We start from the raw sequence: 17112 nt of genomic DNA on the forward strand, positions 1-17112 counted from the left end.
TGGCCCCCAACGCCCGACTGACCTAAATTCAAAAGAACAGCTATGGGAAATTTTGTTTAGGTACATCTGACACCACCAGGTTACGCTGCAGACTGTCCATGAAACCAGTTATGCCCTGGTCACCTCTTGTAGGAGACCCCCCCAGGACACCCTCTGTCATCTCATTGGGAGCGTGCCCTAGCATACATAAAAGCACATGAGAGCAGGGCTCTAGACTAACTTTTTGTCACGGTTGCACTGGTGTGCCTAAAAGTTAGGCGCCCAAATTTTTCAAGCGCATCACTTGACACCGCAGTTGTCAAGCAGGCCCTCTGACCACTGGTGGCGGTCAGAGGGCCCGGTGGCGCCAGTGTCCGGCAGCCTCGCCTCTGTCAGTGCGCCCCAGGGCAGCTGTGGCTACAATGTAGCTTGCCATCGCCAGTGTGTGAATGTGTGTGTGAATGGGTGAATGACTGAATGTAGTGTGAAGCGCTTTGGAGTCCTTAGGGACTAGAAAAGCGCTATACAAATGCAGGCCATTTACCATTTACATTTTACATGTGCACTTTTTGGGCCGTCCATACAGACAATATTGTCTGTAAATGATTAAATAACAATCTTGTCAACAAGTTACTGAAAAAGTGCTTGTGTTTAAAGTGCTTTGGGACTCTTTGGTAATATTGCAGACAATGTTAAACTTAATCATCACATCGACCTCCTCTGATGACCCGTTTGCGATGGGAAACTGTTCTTAAAGTACACTGCGAGAGAGAGAGCTGTGCATGAAGTATGATTTTAACGTGGTGGAAGCAAAACAGCAAAAGTAAGAGAGAATTAATGACGACATTTATCAAATGTGAAGCGTAGTTTGAATCTTCTTTTGCTGCTGGTTCAGGGAATTTTTGTTAAAGAGAGACAAGACCTAGCGCAAAAAGGATGTAAACACAAAGCGCGCATCCGCGCTCTGTGTTTACGTTGCTGAAATCGTTTTGTGGGCTTTAATCTGAGATTCTGGCATTTCTGGCAAAATACATTTATATTTAAAAGTCGATTCAGGATTTAATGAATTGATTTCTCTTTATTCAAGCTACTCACCTCTATCTATCTGCCTGCACTTTCAAACGTACACACAAAGGACTACAGGAATATCTGGACTGCGGCTAATTAGAGAGGTCCCACCCCTGACTATCTCTGACTGGTTTAGACCATGATAGGGGCATAATATATGTCAGTTGTTGACCAGTGTTGGTCAAGTTACTTGAAAAAAGTAATCAGTAACTAATTACTGATTACTTCCCCAAAAAAGTAATCCCGTTACTTTACTGATTACTTATTTTCAAAAGTAATTAGTTACTTAGTTACTTTTTAAAAACATGATTTACAACCTGAATAGGTGATAAAGCGATAGATCTTTCAGCCCAATTCTACTTTTTCTACATAATCCATCATACAAAATGTAATCAAATGGAAAAGTCTTTTTTTTTTAAACTTGTTTTATTAGTTTTAATCTTTTAACTTTATGCATCAAGCAAAAATTCAATTAATGCAACATTCTCTGACTGGAAGAAATTAGTTTAACATTTAAACTTATTTTCTGCACATTCCAGCACATAAAATAAAATATTTTTTGTGTTTACACTCACTCTTTCAAATAGATGCAAGTAAAACACAGCAGAAAATAAATAAAGTCAAAGACTCAGCGGTCCTGTTGCTCTATTTTCACCTGTAAAGCAGGACTGGGGTAGGCCGAGGTTTACCCTGGTGCAGGTGTGCCGCGGTGAGTTGAAGAATCCGCGAGTTTCTCTGTGAGTTTCCCATTATGTCGTTGTGCACTCGGTGCTTGCTTGGAAGTTTAGGGGGTTTTTTCGCTGTAAAAAGAAGTTTTCTTCCCACGCACGATGGACGCTAATGTTTTTGTCACTTTTTATGGAATCAAACTTAGAGTAAGGTCAGTACTTCCACGCTTTAAACGCTGCACGCTCATACTCTCTCCCACAATCGATATGTGATCCATTGTTGATCTGCACACAGCTGTTGTCACTAACGGCGCACTCGCTTACGTCACTGTCGTGAGACATTCTTGCAAAAAATCACGGTTTTAGTAACGCAGTAACGCAGCGTTACTACGGGAAAGTAACAGTAATCTAATTACCGTTTTTGCAATAGTAATCCCTTAATTTACTCGTTACTTGAAAAAAGTAATCAGATTACAGTAACGCATTACAAGTAACGCGTTACTGCCCATCTCTGTTGTTGACCACATGGAGACTTTCAGAGTTGCAGCGGCTTTTCTTTCTTTTTTCGACACTGCAAAGAACTCTAACTAATGGTATAGTAAGAAACTGAGCGTCAGTGTCACATGAAGCTCATGGTCTTACAAGTAAAGATATTATTTATAATATTTTCGGACTGTTCATGTTACAGTAATGCTGAGATGTATTTAGAGGGCTAAGTAGATTGGTTACTTTCCCTTTAGGATCAATAAAGTTATTCTTATTCTTTAACTATTCTCAACTCGCAGTGCCACTAATGGGTTGTCATCAGCAGACAGCAATGAAAGAACAGCATCATTTAAGGTAAAACGTCTAACTAACAAATTGAGACTGCCCCTTGTCATGGATGACACTTGTGGTATGTCGTGACATTTTGCACTCTTCCTGTGCAGGGTCTTAGCATTATTTTTTGTGGTTTGCTCTTAGTCAGAGGCTCATTATGCTTGTTCTTCTAGAAGTGAATGTCTCTTGTGTTGACATTACTACAGCTCTCTTTTGCAGGAAAGATTATTACAACCTAACCTACCTCAGGGGGGGAAAGAAGAAAGAAGAAAATAAATTACAAGATATCATCTTTACTGTGTAAGTGATTTAATTCCACAGCCATTCACTGGTATCTGGTTACAGTGACTCCAGAAATGCTTGCAAAAGTACGGGACAAGTTTGCCAATCATATGGACATATGTCACATGTCTGGAGAGAGACATATTAAGTTCAAGTACTGTATTTATAACTTTTATTAACTATGTATCTTAAAATGTAAGGTGGGCTCTATGTCCATTACTTTGAAGAATGTAGCATTCTAAAATCAGATACGTTTTTTATATGACATATAATGTGTTTGAGAAATTGGAAATTTGAAAGAGCTATAGTAAAAACAATGAAATAAACAGTGATTCCTTTTAAAATTTTGCTTTATTAGAAAGTAGAAAAAGAAGAAAGTGTAGTCAAAATCAATACAGAAAGTAAAGTAGAAACAATGCAGATTTAAGGCACTTTTACATTTGCTTATCTTTTCAGGTGTGAAAGCTATGTACCCATGTTTATGTATGGTGTGCAATGACAATTGCTAAAATACTGGACAGTCAATCTTTTCCTACACAATACTAAAAAGACTGGTTATAGATATCTCACCCAAGTTCCTGCAAGGGAAAGGGTGATGAACCCACTTCCAGTTATATGATGTTTAAACAAACGCCTGTTCATGTAATAGATGTGCTGATGCTTTTAATAGTCTGTAAAGATTATAGCAAGCAAGGAACCTACTCTATAAAAGATGAAACAGAAGCCATTAAATGAAAAATAATAGATCAAGTGGACCCAGCAGTGGCATGTTTAACAGCATCAAAGATTCATATTTGGCTGTTAGGTCATATCTGCATTGATGTCGGTATCACATTTCAGGGGCACCCATTGTGTTCTTGATCCACTTGACTTGTTTTTCTGAGAGAAAAGAATAGACTCCAGGTTTTTTTATGTTACCACACTCTTTAGGTCCAAAAGAAGTGACTCCAACTAGCACTCCATTGCACAACAGTGGCCCTCCTGAATCCCCCTGCAGAAAGAGCAATCGCTTTTGAATTATTTACAACTTTCAAGGTGGCAGCGGGTCTTCAAGCACAAAAAATATGCATGATCCTTACCTTACAGGTATCAGTCTTTTTTTTACCCTTTGAACCAGCACATATCATGTCACTGGTGATAACAGGGTTGCGGTTGTATAGGTCACGAGAGTTGCACGTTACTCTATCGATCACAGTCACATTAACAGACATAAGGACATCTGATGGTTTGTTTTTTTTAGTTAGTCCCCATCCAGCCACCAGACAGTTGCTGTCAGCTGCAGGGTCTTTGACATGTTTATGTAGCTGGAGACAATTCACCGTTTTGGTTTCCTGCACTGGTTCATTAAGCTGAAATAAGATTAAAAAGAAACATAACATAGGATATAAATTGTGTATACGTATCTTTACAAAGATTTTTCTTAATAAAAGAACTATATGCAGTAATTCAAAAACCGAAGTCTCCTTTCTCTACAATTTGCTTCAAGGAGTCAACGTGATCTTTTAAGCTTTATCAAAAAGGAAATCTTTAAGACTAACCTTAAAAGTAAAGAGGGGGTTAATTGTGAATTTAGTGACATGAATTTAACCAGCCAGAGTCAGTGAAAAATGTTAAGTGTTTCCATTTTTTGACCTTAAGGGGCTTGAGTATGACTGGATGCTTTCAGGTAACCACTTGAAAAGCATGCAGTCTATGCAATGGCCAGATTAAGAATTCAATACCCTGTTTACTTTTCTGAGTAGCATCAAAGTGTCTACAATAGCATGAGGGCTTTGAAGGTTGAAGATCAACAAAACTGCTATTTTTTAGTCACAGCAGAAAGGAAGGATGTTTGAATGAATATGGGCTTTTTATAAAATTTGTCTGATACTCAGAATCAGTCACAGAACAGATTAGAATAAATTACAGTGTTTGCAATGAACCTTAATTACAGCTACTAAAAGTGTTGATATTGTTAAAACAACATAGGGACATGCGAGAGCCTTGGAAGAGTATAACAGGCACACAAAGTGTTTGATTAACAGCATTTTGAATAAACAGCAACTGAAAATAGAAGAAAAGAGACTTTGATTTTGTTTGATTTAGACCATTTCTTATCTGAAGCTTCAGATATGTTATTTTAGATTCCTTTTTAATTCACATTGCTGAATCTTTGCTCTGCTCACTGTTGGACATTCAATTATCACCTTACCTTCAGCAACATGAGGTCATTGACTTTTTTTTCTTTAGAATAGCTGGGATGACGAACACATTTCTGAACCTTTCGGACCTGCCTTAAACGTGTCTCTTTCTTTTTCTTTTTCTCGATGGAATGCACTCCCAGGATCACCGTACTTATACTGGAAGAGAAAAAAAACATCAACAACACTTTGTGGTGATGATAGTTTGTTTATAGAACAGGTTAATAAAAATTTATAGATCATTGTTTGGTTGTTAGTGCTTTATAAATAAAATTCCTTACAGCATCTCTGTGAAAGATCTATCTTTGTAAAATGTGTAAAATGAGATTGTTTAATACTATGCTGTTGATAAAAATAAACATCAACGTATGCACATTAGCTCTACAGTTTCTATATCTTTCATCTATAATACTGTAGACACACTGGTCACATAAGCCAAACAGAGTAAATATGATGTCATCAGAAAATCTGTCATAATTCTGTAACTCAGTGTGTGTCTGCATGTGTATGTGTATGTGCATGTGTGTCTTTTTAAAAAGGTCTGATAGTTCAGTAAGAGATCAACTGTTTATTTAAAAGGTAGATATACTGAATGTGTGTGTGTGTTTCCATAATGAAAGCCCGATGCGGCAAAAATTGTATCTTTTGTAAATAAAGTCCATAAGCATCAGAATAATAAATATACTGTTGACTGGCATATACACAAAACAATTGTATTAAATTGCATTTTAACATTTTAAAGCTTGAAAATTGTAATAAAAGTACGATTTAATTTCCTACTTCGGACAGTGAGCAGCAGTCAGGACCCATGTTGGATCAATTAATATTCCTCCACACATTGTTCCATCACCCTCCAGCAGAGCCATAAAAGGCAGCGAGTGTGGCTTGACTTCTTTCCCTCCAATGATCTCAGAACCATGACCTAAAACAAAATAAAAATGTCCAGTCACTGGATGTTGAAGTCAAGAACAGATGAGCAAAAGAAAGAAGCACACTGCATCTCAACAAACTGCTTTGTAAGACTGAAAGACCTCAGTAATGTGAGTTTGCATTGTGCATGTTTACATAATGGAGCAAAAAGCAAATTCAAGAGAAAACACTGCTCACCAGACTGGATGATGAAGAGAATCACACACGTCCGCTCAACGGACGACGCCATCTCCACTGCACTCCATCTTGCCCTGACACACTTGGACAAGAAGGACTCACACGTCCGAATGCTGTACATAGATTTCAGCTCAGCATTTAACACGATCATCCCCCAACAACTGATCGGAAAGCTGAGCCTGTTAGGCCTGAACACCTCCCTCTGCAACTGGATCCTGGACTTTCTGACCGGAAGGCCTCAGTCAGTACGGATCGGGAACTGCACCTCCAGCACCACCACACTGAGCACTGGGGCCCCACAAGGCTGTGTGCTCAGTCCTCTGCTGTTCACACTGCTGACTCATGACTGTGTAGCAACACACAGTTCAAATCACATCATTAAATTCGCTGATGACACGACCGTGGTGGGTCTCATTAGCAAGAACGACGAGTCAGCGTACAGAGAGGAAGTGCAGAGACTAACGGACTGGTGTAAGGACAACAACCTGTCTCTGAATGTTGACAAGACAAAAGAGATGGTTGTTGACTTTAGGAGGACACGAGGCGACCACTCACCGCTGAGCATCAACGGCTCCTCTGTGGAGATCGTTGACAGCACCAAATTCCTGGGCGTACACCTGGAGAAGGACCTCGGCTGGTCCCTCAACACCAGCTCCCTGCACAAGAAAGCCCAACAGCGTCTCTTCTTTCTGAGAAGACTGAGAAAGGCCCGGCTTCCACCACCGATCCTGACCACCTTCTATAGAGGAACTATTGAGAGCATCCTGAGCGGCTGCATCACTGTCTGGTTTGGGAGCTGTGCCAGACCCTACAGCGGATAGTGGGAACAGCAGAGAAGATCATCGGGGTCTCTCTACCCTCTATTGAGGACATCTACACCACACGCTGCATTCGCAAAGCCACCAGCATTGTGGCTGATCGGACACACCCCTCTCACACACTCTTTACACTCCTGCCATCTGGAAAAAGGTACCGAAGCATTCGGGCACGCACATCCAGACTGTGCAACAGCTTTTTTCCACAAGCCATCCGTCTCCTCAGCAAAAAGGGACTGACTGATAAACGCACACACACATACACTAACATTATCACTCAGCTTAACTCAAATACCTCAAAACATTGAGACTGGACTGACTAACCAACACAAGCGCAAACACACTGACCTACACCACCAAACCATCGCACACACCAACCTGTAAATGCTCTTTTGCACAATATTATTACTAGATATATTATATATTATTATTTTTTTTGCACTAACTTGTCTTGTAGCACCTTGGTTCCTGGAGGAACGTTGTTTCGCCTCACTGTGTATTTTTAAACTGTATATGGTTGAAGTGACAATAAAGTTGAACTTGAACTTGAACATGTGATGAAAAGACTGAAATCTCTCGGGCAGAACATTTCTGCTTACCTCTCCTTATCAGATGCTGAATGCACTGAAACCTTGATCATAGCTGTAATGCACAACTTATGTTGAGCTGAAAGGATGTGGTCTGGCTGCAAAAGGTTCAAGCTTACATCATTTCAAGAACTCTGGTTGAATTTACCACGAATAATGACCATTTTGTTTATTTACTGTGCGATGGTGGGTTTCTTTACGTGATTCCGAGAACGTTGTCACTGGGTGCAGATATGTCAGTAAGTCACTGACACTTTCACATTTGCTTTCTAAAATGTCATCTTATTAACCAGAAGAAAAAATGATTTGCAGAATAAACAATGAAAAAAGACACACTGTTCACAGACATGTTGAAATCATAAAACCATGAATGGACTCAAACATAGTGAATAATTGCAAACAATGCTCTGGAACTGTGTAAAACAAAAACTCAGTAAAACATTTGAGGTTGTCTTTTTGTGAAGTTTACATTAAGTCTTTTAAAAAATTCATTATCACAGAAAAAATAATCATATCACTGGTAATATTTGTATTTTAATATTATTTTACAAAAACAAGACAAGGACAGAATAGGATAGAACATAATGGATGTATTCAACTCTCTTCTGTGGTAAAGCTGGTATTTAAAAAAGAGGGAGAACAGGAGGAGAAAATAAATAAATAATTATTGTCACAGTCGGGGAAGTGGGGAATGAGGACCCAAGTGCCGGCCTCCTTATGCTGAACAGTGCGTTTATTTATAGTGCAGTTAATAATCCACAGAATAAATCCCCATGTGCTCCCCTGACTCCCGTGTCGTGTCTTCTCCCAAAACATCCGTGTTCTGTGCTCTCCACTCCCGTGTCTCTGCATTCCCCATGCCTGCTGCTATCTGACGTTCCACGCTCCTCCTGAGACACAATAGAAACAGCCATCAAAACACCACATAACTAGTCTTCAACACTGACTTGAAAACTGACTTGGAGTCTCACGCAATAATCCCACGCCAGAGGGAGCTCCATCATACGCTTAAATAGCTCCCCCTACGAGCCTCATCATCAGCAAGTGCATGGCATGGTCTTCAGGTGTGGCCAGCCCCCTACCAAGGGGGCTGGCACCCAGCCTACAGGAAACAGCGCCAACTGCAGACAAACAAACATCCCAACACACACCTGCCTATTCCTACAACTTGGGACACAGCCGGCAGCTCAGTGCAGCTAAAACACACAATAATAATAATAATAATGATAATGAGTCCACACTGCTCAAGGACCCTGGATCCCTCAGACCCAGATCCCCGACGTTAAAGAGTGCATATACACATACAAGCAATTGTAGTAAAGAGCCTTCAATATCAATATCAGTATCTTGTGGATTTTGTGGGGTCCAGAAGAGAGATTTTGGATGCCTCCGTCTGCATTCTGGACCCCTCCATGGTCAGAGAATACCGCCACAGCTACCCAAACAAGCCTGGGAGGCTCACCGAAGGACTCACCTTCACTAGAGTCCTTCGGGTGCTTAAGACCATCGAACTATCAAAAAAGACCACATCTGGTCTAATGAAACAAAGACTGGGCTGAAACTGGGCTGAATGCCAAGCATCATGTTTGGAAGAAAACAGGTACTGCTCATCACCTGGCCAATACCATTCCTACAGCAAAGCACGGCAGTGTCAGCACCATGCAGTGGGGATATTTTTCTGTAAAAGGAAAACTAGTGGGAGACTAGTTAGGATCAAGGCAAAGATAAAATCAGCAATATACAAAGACATCCTTGATGATAACCTGCTCCATAGCACTGTACTTTGGACTTTGGGGAGGGTTCATATTCCAACAGGACAACGAACCAAAGCACACAGCCAGGATAACAGAGGATTGGCTTAGGGACCACTCTGTGAATGTCTTTAGTGGCCCAGCCAGAGCCCAGACTTGAGCCTGATTTAATATCTCTGAAGAAAACAGAAAATGGCTGTGGACCAACACTCCCCATCCAGCCTGATGGAGTCTGACAGGTTCTGCATACAAAAATGTGAGAAACTGCCCAATAACAAGTATGCCAAGCTTGCAGCATCTTACTCAAAATTACTTCAGGATATATTTCCTGCCAAAGGTGCTTCAACAAAGTATCGAGCAACGGCTCTGAATACTTAAATGCATGATATATTTTTGTTTTCCTGACTACCAGCAATGCAAATTTGTCCTCTGTAGAGCACCTTTCTAAACCTGAATATCTGGCATGCACTGCATACTACAGAACTGCCTCCTTTTGGTATCTACAGAGGACATTTAGGGCTTTCCAATGATACCAAATGTGAAGGGGTGGAGCTTTGGGAACTTTAGTTTTTTCATTAAGGAACATGGCGGCCATCGCTGCAAGCACATTTTATGGGAAGAAGAAAAGTAAGTGCATAAAACTTCTTATTGAGCAATTTTTAGCTATAAATGTTGTTAACATATTTTAAATAAGTCTCTTAATAACACATTAAAACATAGCATGCTTAATTCTAACTTCATTTTAGTATAGTATTGAAGTGTCTAAAAAATGTCCTCCGTAGTGGACATTTGTAGTCATTTCCTCCATTTTGTTCTGTTTTTTTAAATGACCAGAAAAGGAGTCCTTTTTAGAAGCAGAAAGAAATTTATTGCAGTTTGATGAGGGAAACCCAGATCTTGAGTTGTCTCATGAAGAAGATCATATGGAATAAGCCCTTGAAGAAGAAAGAAGGAGGAGCATCAGAGATGGTACTCAGACCTGAACTTGCTGTCATTAAGTGGTTGGACAACAAGCCAGTTGTCATGGCATCCTCTGTCGATGGCAATCAACCTCAGGACAGATGCACAAGATGGTCTAAGAAAAACAAAAGGTTTGTCCATGTGCCAAGTCCACTGGCAATTGCTGAGTACACTACCAATATAGGTGACGTGGACCTTGTTGCCGAATGTTGAGTTTCTACAGGATGGTCTCTCGCACTCAGAAATTGACAGTATGTGCAGTTTTCTACTTTTTGATCTGGCAATCACCAACTCGTGGCTTCAGTATAGCAGTGACTTGCAGTTTTGGGGGAAGAAAGCACTACAGTTCCTTGAGTTCAAACTTCTCCTTGGTGAAGAGTTGAAGCAAATATTTGCCATCAAAGTTCATTTTTATATGTTTGGCCTTCCAATGTCCTCTACAGTGGACATGTGATATCTAAAAAATGTAAACTTTTTTTCCCCAAAAAATTATTTCAGTCTTCTAATTACCTTACAAACATTGGGGGATTTAAAAAATTTTTTGATTGGACAACATTTTTTTTCCTGGTAGTCAGGGGGTTAATACATTTGCAAGAATTTCAAGCAAAGTTTGTCCCCTTTTTCATGATGAAATACTGTGTGTAGAATTCTGGGAAAAAATGAATTTGATCCATTTTGGAATAAGGCTCTAACATGACAAAAGCTACGTTCACACTGCAGGCGAAAGAGCATCAAATCTGACTTTTTTGGTATGACAGTGTGAACAGCACAAATCCGATATTTTCAAATCCGACCTAGGTCACTTCGGTACGTGGTACTGAATCCGATAAATATCTGATGTTTTAGAACGCGACTGCTGTTTGAATGGTCATATCACATTAAATCGGTCTTTTACGTCACTGACACAAGACAGACACCAATTATCAGCACTGGAGAAGACAAACAAGAAAGCATGGCGGCCATTGTTAAAGCACGGGCTCTCTTTTTTCTCAGTGTCCTTCTTTCTCTAATTAATTTGTCAAAATTCTGTCGGTTACGACTGTGCAGAAATTGATAGACTGCTGCAACAACACCTACTAGCTCTGTAGCCGCCATTTTTACTTTCGTAAACAGAGCGTGTTGTGTGTGACGTCTTCTTTTGCGCATGCGGGCCGCTTTGAGGGCCGTGAACGTTCACACTAGAGTGCGTTTGCTGTCACATTTTATTTGTAGTGTGAACAATCAGACAAAAAGATCGGATTTGATCAAAAAATCGGAATTGAGCATTAAGACCTGCAGTGTGAACGTAGCCAAAATGTGGAACAAGTGAAGCACTGTGAATGCTTTTCGGATACACTGTAGCTGGTTACTATTGTTTTGTGGAGCATGATGTACCAAGTCCTTCTTCTTCTACATGACGTTATCACACACACTGTCTAGCAAATTATCCCTGTGGATGAATTACAATATGGTAAATGGTCTGTATTTGTATAGCGCTTTACTAGTCCCTAAGGACCCCAAAACGCTTTCACGCACACATTCACACACTGGTGACGGCAAGCTACATTGTAGCCACAGCTGCCCTGGGGCGCACTGACAGAGGCGAGGCTGCCGGACACTGGTGCCACGGGCCCTCTGAGGCAACCAGTAGGCAACGGGTGAAGTGTCTTGCCCAAGGACACAACTGAGACTGTCCAAGCCGGGGCTCGAACCGGCAACCTTCCGATTACAAGACGAACTCCCAACTCTTGAGCCACGATCGCCCCTCAATACAATAGAGCTCAAATAAAAGGCATGGAATTTCATAGATATGGTTGCCTTTTCCCTTCAACATTACAAGGTCCATCCATCCATCCATTCTCTTCCACTTATCCGTGTCAGGGTTGCGGGGTGGCTGGAGCCTATCCCAGCTACTTTACAAGGTTACTCAATTTTTTAGTTTTGTTTTAGCTTATCAAGCAGTTTTATATAACCATATAACCACAGCTCTGTAACAGGAGGAGTGGCCCAGGACTGAATTATCTAAAAGTAAAATAAAAAAGTAACGTGTGGAAAAAGATTGGTCAGTGGTTTCTGAGCACAAGTAATCAGGATGAAAAATGAACAAATAAGAAAGCATGCTCAGTAATTTATCTACATCAAAACAAAATCAGTTCACAAGCCTCAGTTTCAGTTTCAGTATATAAAGCAGGAGCTGGTGAATCTTTCTCACTGGCAGGCTGAATAATTTCACTTTGTTGTTTTACTTTCATGAGTTTTGTATGTACATTAAAAAAACAAAACAAAAAAAAAAACCTTTGTATGCTTTTATTGCAGAGGTAGCCTTCAAATGCAGCAAACAGGAGTACTCATATTCTTGGGGTTACTTGGGGATTGAAAAACAAAGAAAAGGAAAAGTTTGTGCAATGATAAGGACTAACAATAATAAGGATCTGTCATATATGTGCAGAGATCAAAAATAAAAATGTAAAAGAATGAAATGATAATATTAATAATGCTCAAGTCAGTGGTCTATAGGAACAGCAGTAACAGATTTAACAAGGAAGATTACAAAGATGCTCGTGTTCATTAAATTATGTGGACTGATTCCTGTGGATTCCTTAAAATTCAGATGACTTAGTTGTTTTTTTGATCCACTTGAGTTGTTTTTTGGAGAGAAATGAGAAGACTGCAGGCTCATTTATCTCGCCACACACTACAGGTCCAAAAGAAGTGACTCCAACCAGCTCTTTATTGCACAGCAGTGGCCCTCCTGAATCCCCCTGCAGCAAGAACAAATGTTTGACATTTTTGGGGGGTGTTTTAACTATTCTGGAGATTTAAAAAAGCCAAAAAGGTCTTGCGCTTTATTGCAATTTACAATTTCATATTACAAAGCAACTTACTAATATATACTTACATTACATGTACTAGCCTTAGCGTTTCCATTTGAACCAGCACATATCATGTCACTAGTAATAACAGGGTTGCGGTTGTAATAACCACGAGAGTTGCACTTCTTTCTGTCAATCACAGTCACATTGACAGACAACAAGACATCCGACCTATTCTTCTTTTCAGTTTTTCCCCATCCAGCCACCAGACAGTTGCTGCCAGCTGCAGGGTCTTTGAGAGTTTTGCCCAGCTTGAGAAATGTCACTGTTTTGGTTTCCATCACTGGATTGTTAAGCTGAAAAAAAGAAGATTTGCATATTGATTATCTATGTATTATGTTTATATAAATGGCCTGTATTTATATAGCCCTTTACTAGTCCCTAAGGACCCCAAAGCGCTTTACATATCCAGTCATCCACCCATTCATTCACACACTGGTGATGGCAAGCTACATTGTAGCCACAGCCACCCTGGGGCGCACTGACAGAGGCGAGGCTGCCGGACACTGGCGCCACCGGGCCCTCTGACCACCACCAGTAGGCAACGGGTGAAGTGTCTTGCCCAAGGACACAACGACCGAGACTGTCCAAGCCGGGGCTCGAACCGGCAACCTTCCGATTACAAGGCGAACGCCCAACTCTTGAGCCACGATCGCCCCTTTATATAGTTATAAAGTAAGTAAATAAGACAGAACATAACAGCAGGGTGCATACATGAAACGCCCTAACTAAGCCGCTGGCTTAATATACAGGAATATTTGTGCTGAGTATGGCCTGGATGTCCCAAGGTCAAAATGGAATACACCCTCTAGGGTGGTTAAGAATGACCAAGCTAAGACCCTGTGGGACTAAGTAAAGAAAGAAGGCTGTAGTAATAGATGTAGCTATATCAAGTGATAGCAACATCAGGAAGAAGGAACATGGGAAGCTTGGGAAATACCAAGGGCCGAGAGAGGAACTACAGAAGATGTGGAGGTTGATTCAAAAGTTGTCCATGAGGTAATTGGAGCACTTGGAGCAGCTCACCCCCAAACTAGGTTAATGACAAGTGTCATTATTACTAAAACTAGTAGTGTGGCACACTAAGCAGGAAAGTGCCAGAGGAACAGGGGATAAAGCATGATGCTATAGCAACATGGCTGAGAGCTAAGATAGAAAATCCCTAAAGATAAAATTAATCAATACTTTAAATATAATTAGCTGGTAATTTCAACAGTGAGTGTAGTGTCGTGATACTGGACTGCAGCGAGCCAACACCAAATGAGAGTCAGTTAATAAACAGATTGCTAATTTTTAACAGTCAGTTATTACTCATTGGTCAGTACTAGCTTACAATGTTTTGACTTTAAAAACATGTTTCAACTATGTAAGAAGAGTAAGTAAAGAAAAGAAGAAAAGTAAATGTTAGGTCCTGAGCTGCCTAACATTTCATATTATTCATATTGTTACATATTTCAATTGTCTTTTCACAAATAGAAATGTTTTATGTAACATAAAAAACATGTAATACTAAATCAAATCTCATGTGATTAAAAGCTCTAAAAAAATTGTGCACTTTAATTTACTGCCCCATTTTAAACAAATTCCTCTAAGTGGGTTTTCTTGAAAAAGTGTTTAAATTACAGGGTTGCGTCTTTGCTTCATTTAGTATTGTGAATTGTACAGTGAATATTGACCTTACCTTGAGCAACATGAGGTCATTGCCCTTTAATATATTACAAAAGTCAGGATGAGGAAATTGTTTCTTAACCTCTCGGAATTGTTTCGAATCTTCTTCCTCTTTCTTGATGGAGTGTGCTCCCAGGATCACCTCACTAATACTGTAAAAGAAAAAAATACAGAGTAAAGTTAACATATATAAAAGCTTCATAGGGGAGGACTACGATAAGATAAATTAACTCTATATTTTGTTATATGCATATTATTAGAGGTGGTTGCGTTATGGGTTTTACTGAAAAATTACTTTCATGGGTGTAGGGTGATGAGGGTTAGAATATGAACAGATTTTGTCTATTGTCATTTTTTGGAACGTTATCAACCTCTATTTTCATTAATGTGCAAAGCAGTCAAACATACTCGTGTCTTACAGGCTTTTTTCCTGAGAGCTGAGGCTTGTCCTTAAAAACGGCAGAAAAATCTGAGGGATTTTTAAAAGCAATGCTGTAGTGGGGCGAGGTGGACGCACCTGAGCGTCATCAGCGATCACGCTGCGCCTGCTTTAACCCTTTAAGACCTACCATAGAACCAAGTTCGCCAGAGCTTATATTATATTTTTACATGCTGTGGAGCCATTTTTGGGAGCATTTCAAGTTGCTATACATCAATACAACCATTATAGCCCAAACTTTAATAATATGTCTGCATTAGGTGCATAGTAATTACATAAATTGCAAAAAAGTGCAATAAACTACAAAAAAATTGAAAATCGTTTTTGTTTTTTTAACATATATTTCTAGTTAGAGAAATTTAAGAGGCTTATCCCTCAAAACTGTAAATACAAAAAAGTTACACAAACTAGTTTCCCACCACAGGAAATTTATTTTGAGTGTCTTCATAGTTTTATTTTTGAAATACACCAATTTTTATACACTGCAGGAAAAACGAAAATAAATATTATAGTGCAAATTTGCAAAATAACAGCATATGCATCAAAATAAACTATTTCCAGCAGTGCAATATGAGTCTTAAGCATCCCAGAAACGACACAGAAAGTCATAAAGTCAAACATAACTTTTTAAAACACATAACAAGTAAAACACAAGCTCATAAGGCCCCGATCGTAAAAAACTACATTTCCGCAAAATGACGTCACTTCCGGTTTCGGGCAGGTCATGCGGTCATGTGATAGTTCGCGCTGATGGACGTAGGAAGTGTTACAAACAGCTGATGGATCGGCGAAGCGTGTTTCTGGAATATCATGTTTTTGTTGCTGCAAGTGATTTTTATGCAGTTTTTGCAAAGCTATATGTGGAAGGAAACTGTGACCTAGCACAAGCTGATGGCATAAGATGTAAGTACAACTCCTCCGGTTTCATATGCAAAAAAAATTATTGCGCTAGCTTACTTGGTTGCAGAGCTACCGGGATTTAAAAATAGTTACGCAAAACAGAGCGTGCCCGCTCCGATCGGCTGTAAAGGGTTAAAAGGGTGAACTAGGTCCTTTCTTAGTTGTTGTAGGGGAAGTGAGCAACTGCGAGGTGAAAAACTGAAGCAGGGTGTGAAAAGTGACAGCAACCGAGAGTAATAAAAGCAACACTGAAATGTGGTCGCTTCCGCCATGAGTTTATTCAAATACATTTTTAAGGAGATGCTGATTTGATTGTGCCTACTATTAACATGGTAAGTAATTATGTAAATTATTTACACTGAAGATGTGAAGTTTTAGCATATTTGTACTCACAGTATCAGTGAAAGGATTACTGACAGTATTTTATATGTAGACATATGTTATATGTATATATTATTTTATATTATTATGTATATATTATAAAAATGTATTAAAAAAACACACAATGTGTTATTTTTCACAGTCTGTTAAAAATATTAAGATATTTTGATTTGATGTCAGAAGAGTAAGTCTGTACTTAGTGCAGTGGGCAGCAGTCAGGACCCATTGTGGATGGATTAATATCCCCCCACAGAAAGACTTTTTACTTTTCAAGTAAGCCATGAAACTCAGGGAGTGTGGCCTGACTTCCTTCCCTCCAATAATCTCAGAACCATGACCTAAAATTAAAAGAAAATATTCACTTAAATATCTAAATCACAAGATAATCAAGTCAAGAACTTAAAAATGAAAGAAGGAACAGATGAGTAAAACACAAGAAATGCCAGCGGCTTTGTAATACTGAAAGTAATGCCCTTGCATTCTGTGTACTGAATGAATGTGCAATAGAAAATATTACTCACTTGACTGGATGATGAAGAAAATCAAACATGAGATTAAAAGACTGAAATTCTTCAGGCAGAACATTTTGTCTTACCCCTCTTTGATTAGATGCCGAATGCCATGAAATTTACTTTGATGCATAGCTTTATACGCTG

At 39.6% G+C, this 17112-nt stretch overlaps 2 protein-coding genes across 2 annotated transcripts; both read right to left on the reverse strand.

Moving 5' to 3' along the window:
* Positions 1 to 3645: 3645 nt before the first annotated feature.
* On the reverse strand, positions 3646 to 6155 carry LOC146562860 (granzyme A-like). The gene is made up of 5 exons (XM_085295812.1): positions 6104 to 6155; positions 5777 to 5918; positions 5008 to 5155; positions 3896 to 4165; positions 3646 to 3807 (listed from the first exon to the last, which is right to left on the reverse strand). Exons 1-5 carry the CDS (start codon positions 6153 to 6155, stop codon positions 3646 to 3648), a joined length of 774 nt encoding a protein of 257 aa, XP_085151938.1.
* A 6169-nt stretch (positions 6156 to 12324) lies between these two features.
* On the reverse strand, positions 12325 to 17112 carry LOC146562861 (granzyme A-like). The gene is made up of 5 exons (XM_085295090.1): positions 16978 to 17112; positions 16653 to 16794; positions 14750 to 14888; positions 13095 to 13364; positions 12325 to 12957 (listed from the first exon to the last, which is right to left on the reverse strand). The coding sequence occupies exons 1-5, from the start codon at positions 17039 to 17041 to the stop codon at positions 12796 to 12798; spliced, it is 777 nt and encodes a 258-aa protein (XP_085151216.1). The 5' UTR covers positions 17042 to 17112; the 3' UTR covers positions 12325 to 12795.

The sequence above is a fragment of the Mchenga conophoros genome, linkage group LG12, assembly GCF_057382185.1.
Source record: "Mchenga conophoros isolate Kocher_MC1m ecotype Shallow Benthic linkage group LG12, M_conophoros_male_GT1.1, whole genome shotgun sequence".
NCBI lineage: Eukaryota > Metazoa > Chordata > Actinopteri > Cichliformes > Cichlidae > Mchenga > Mchenga conophoros.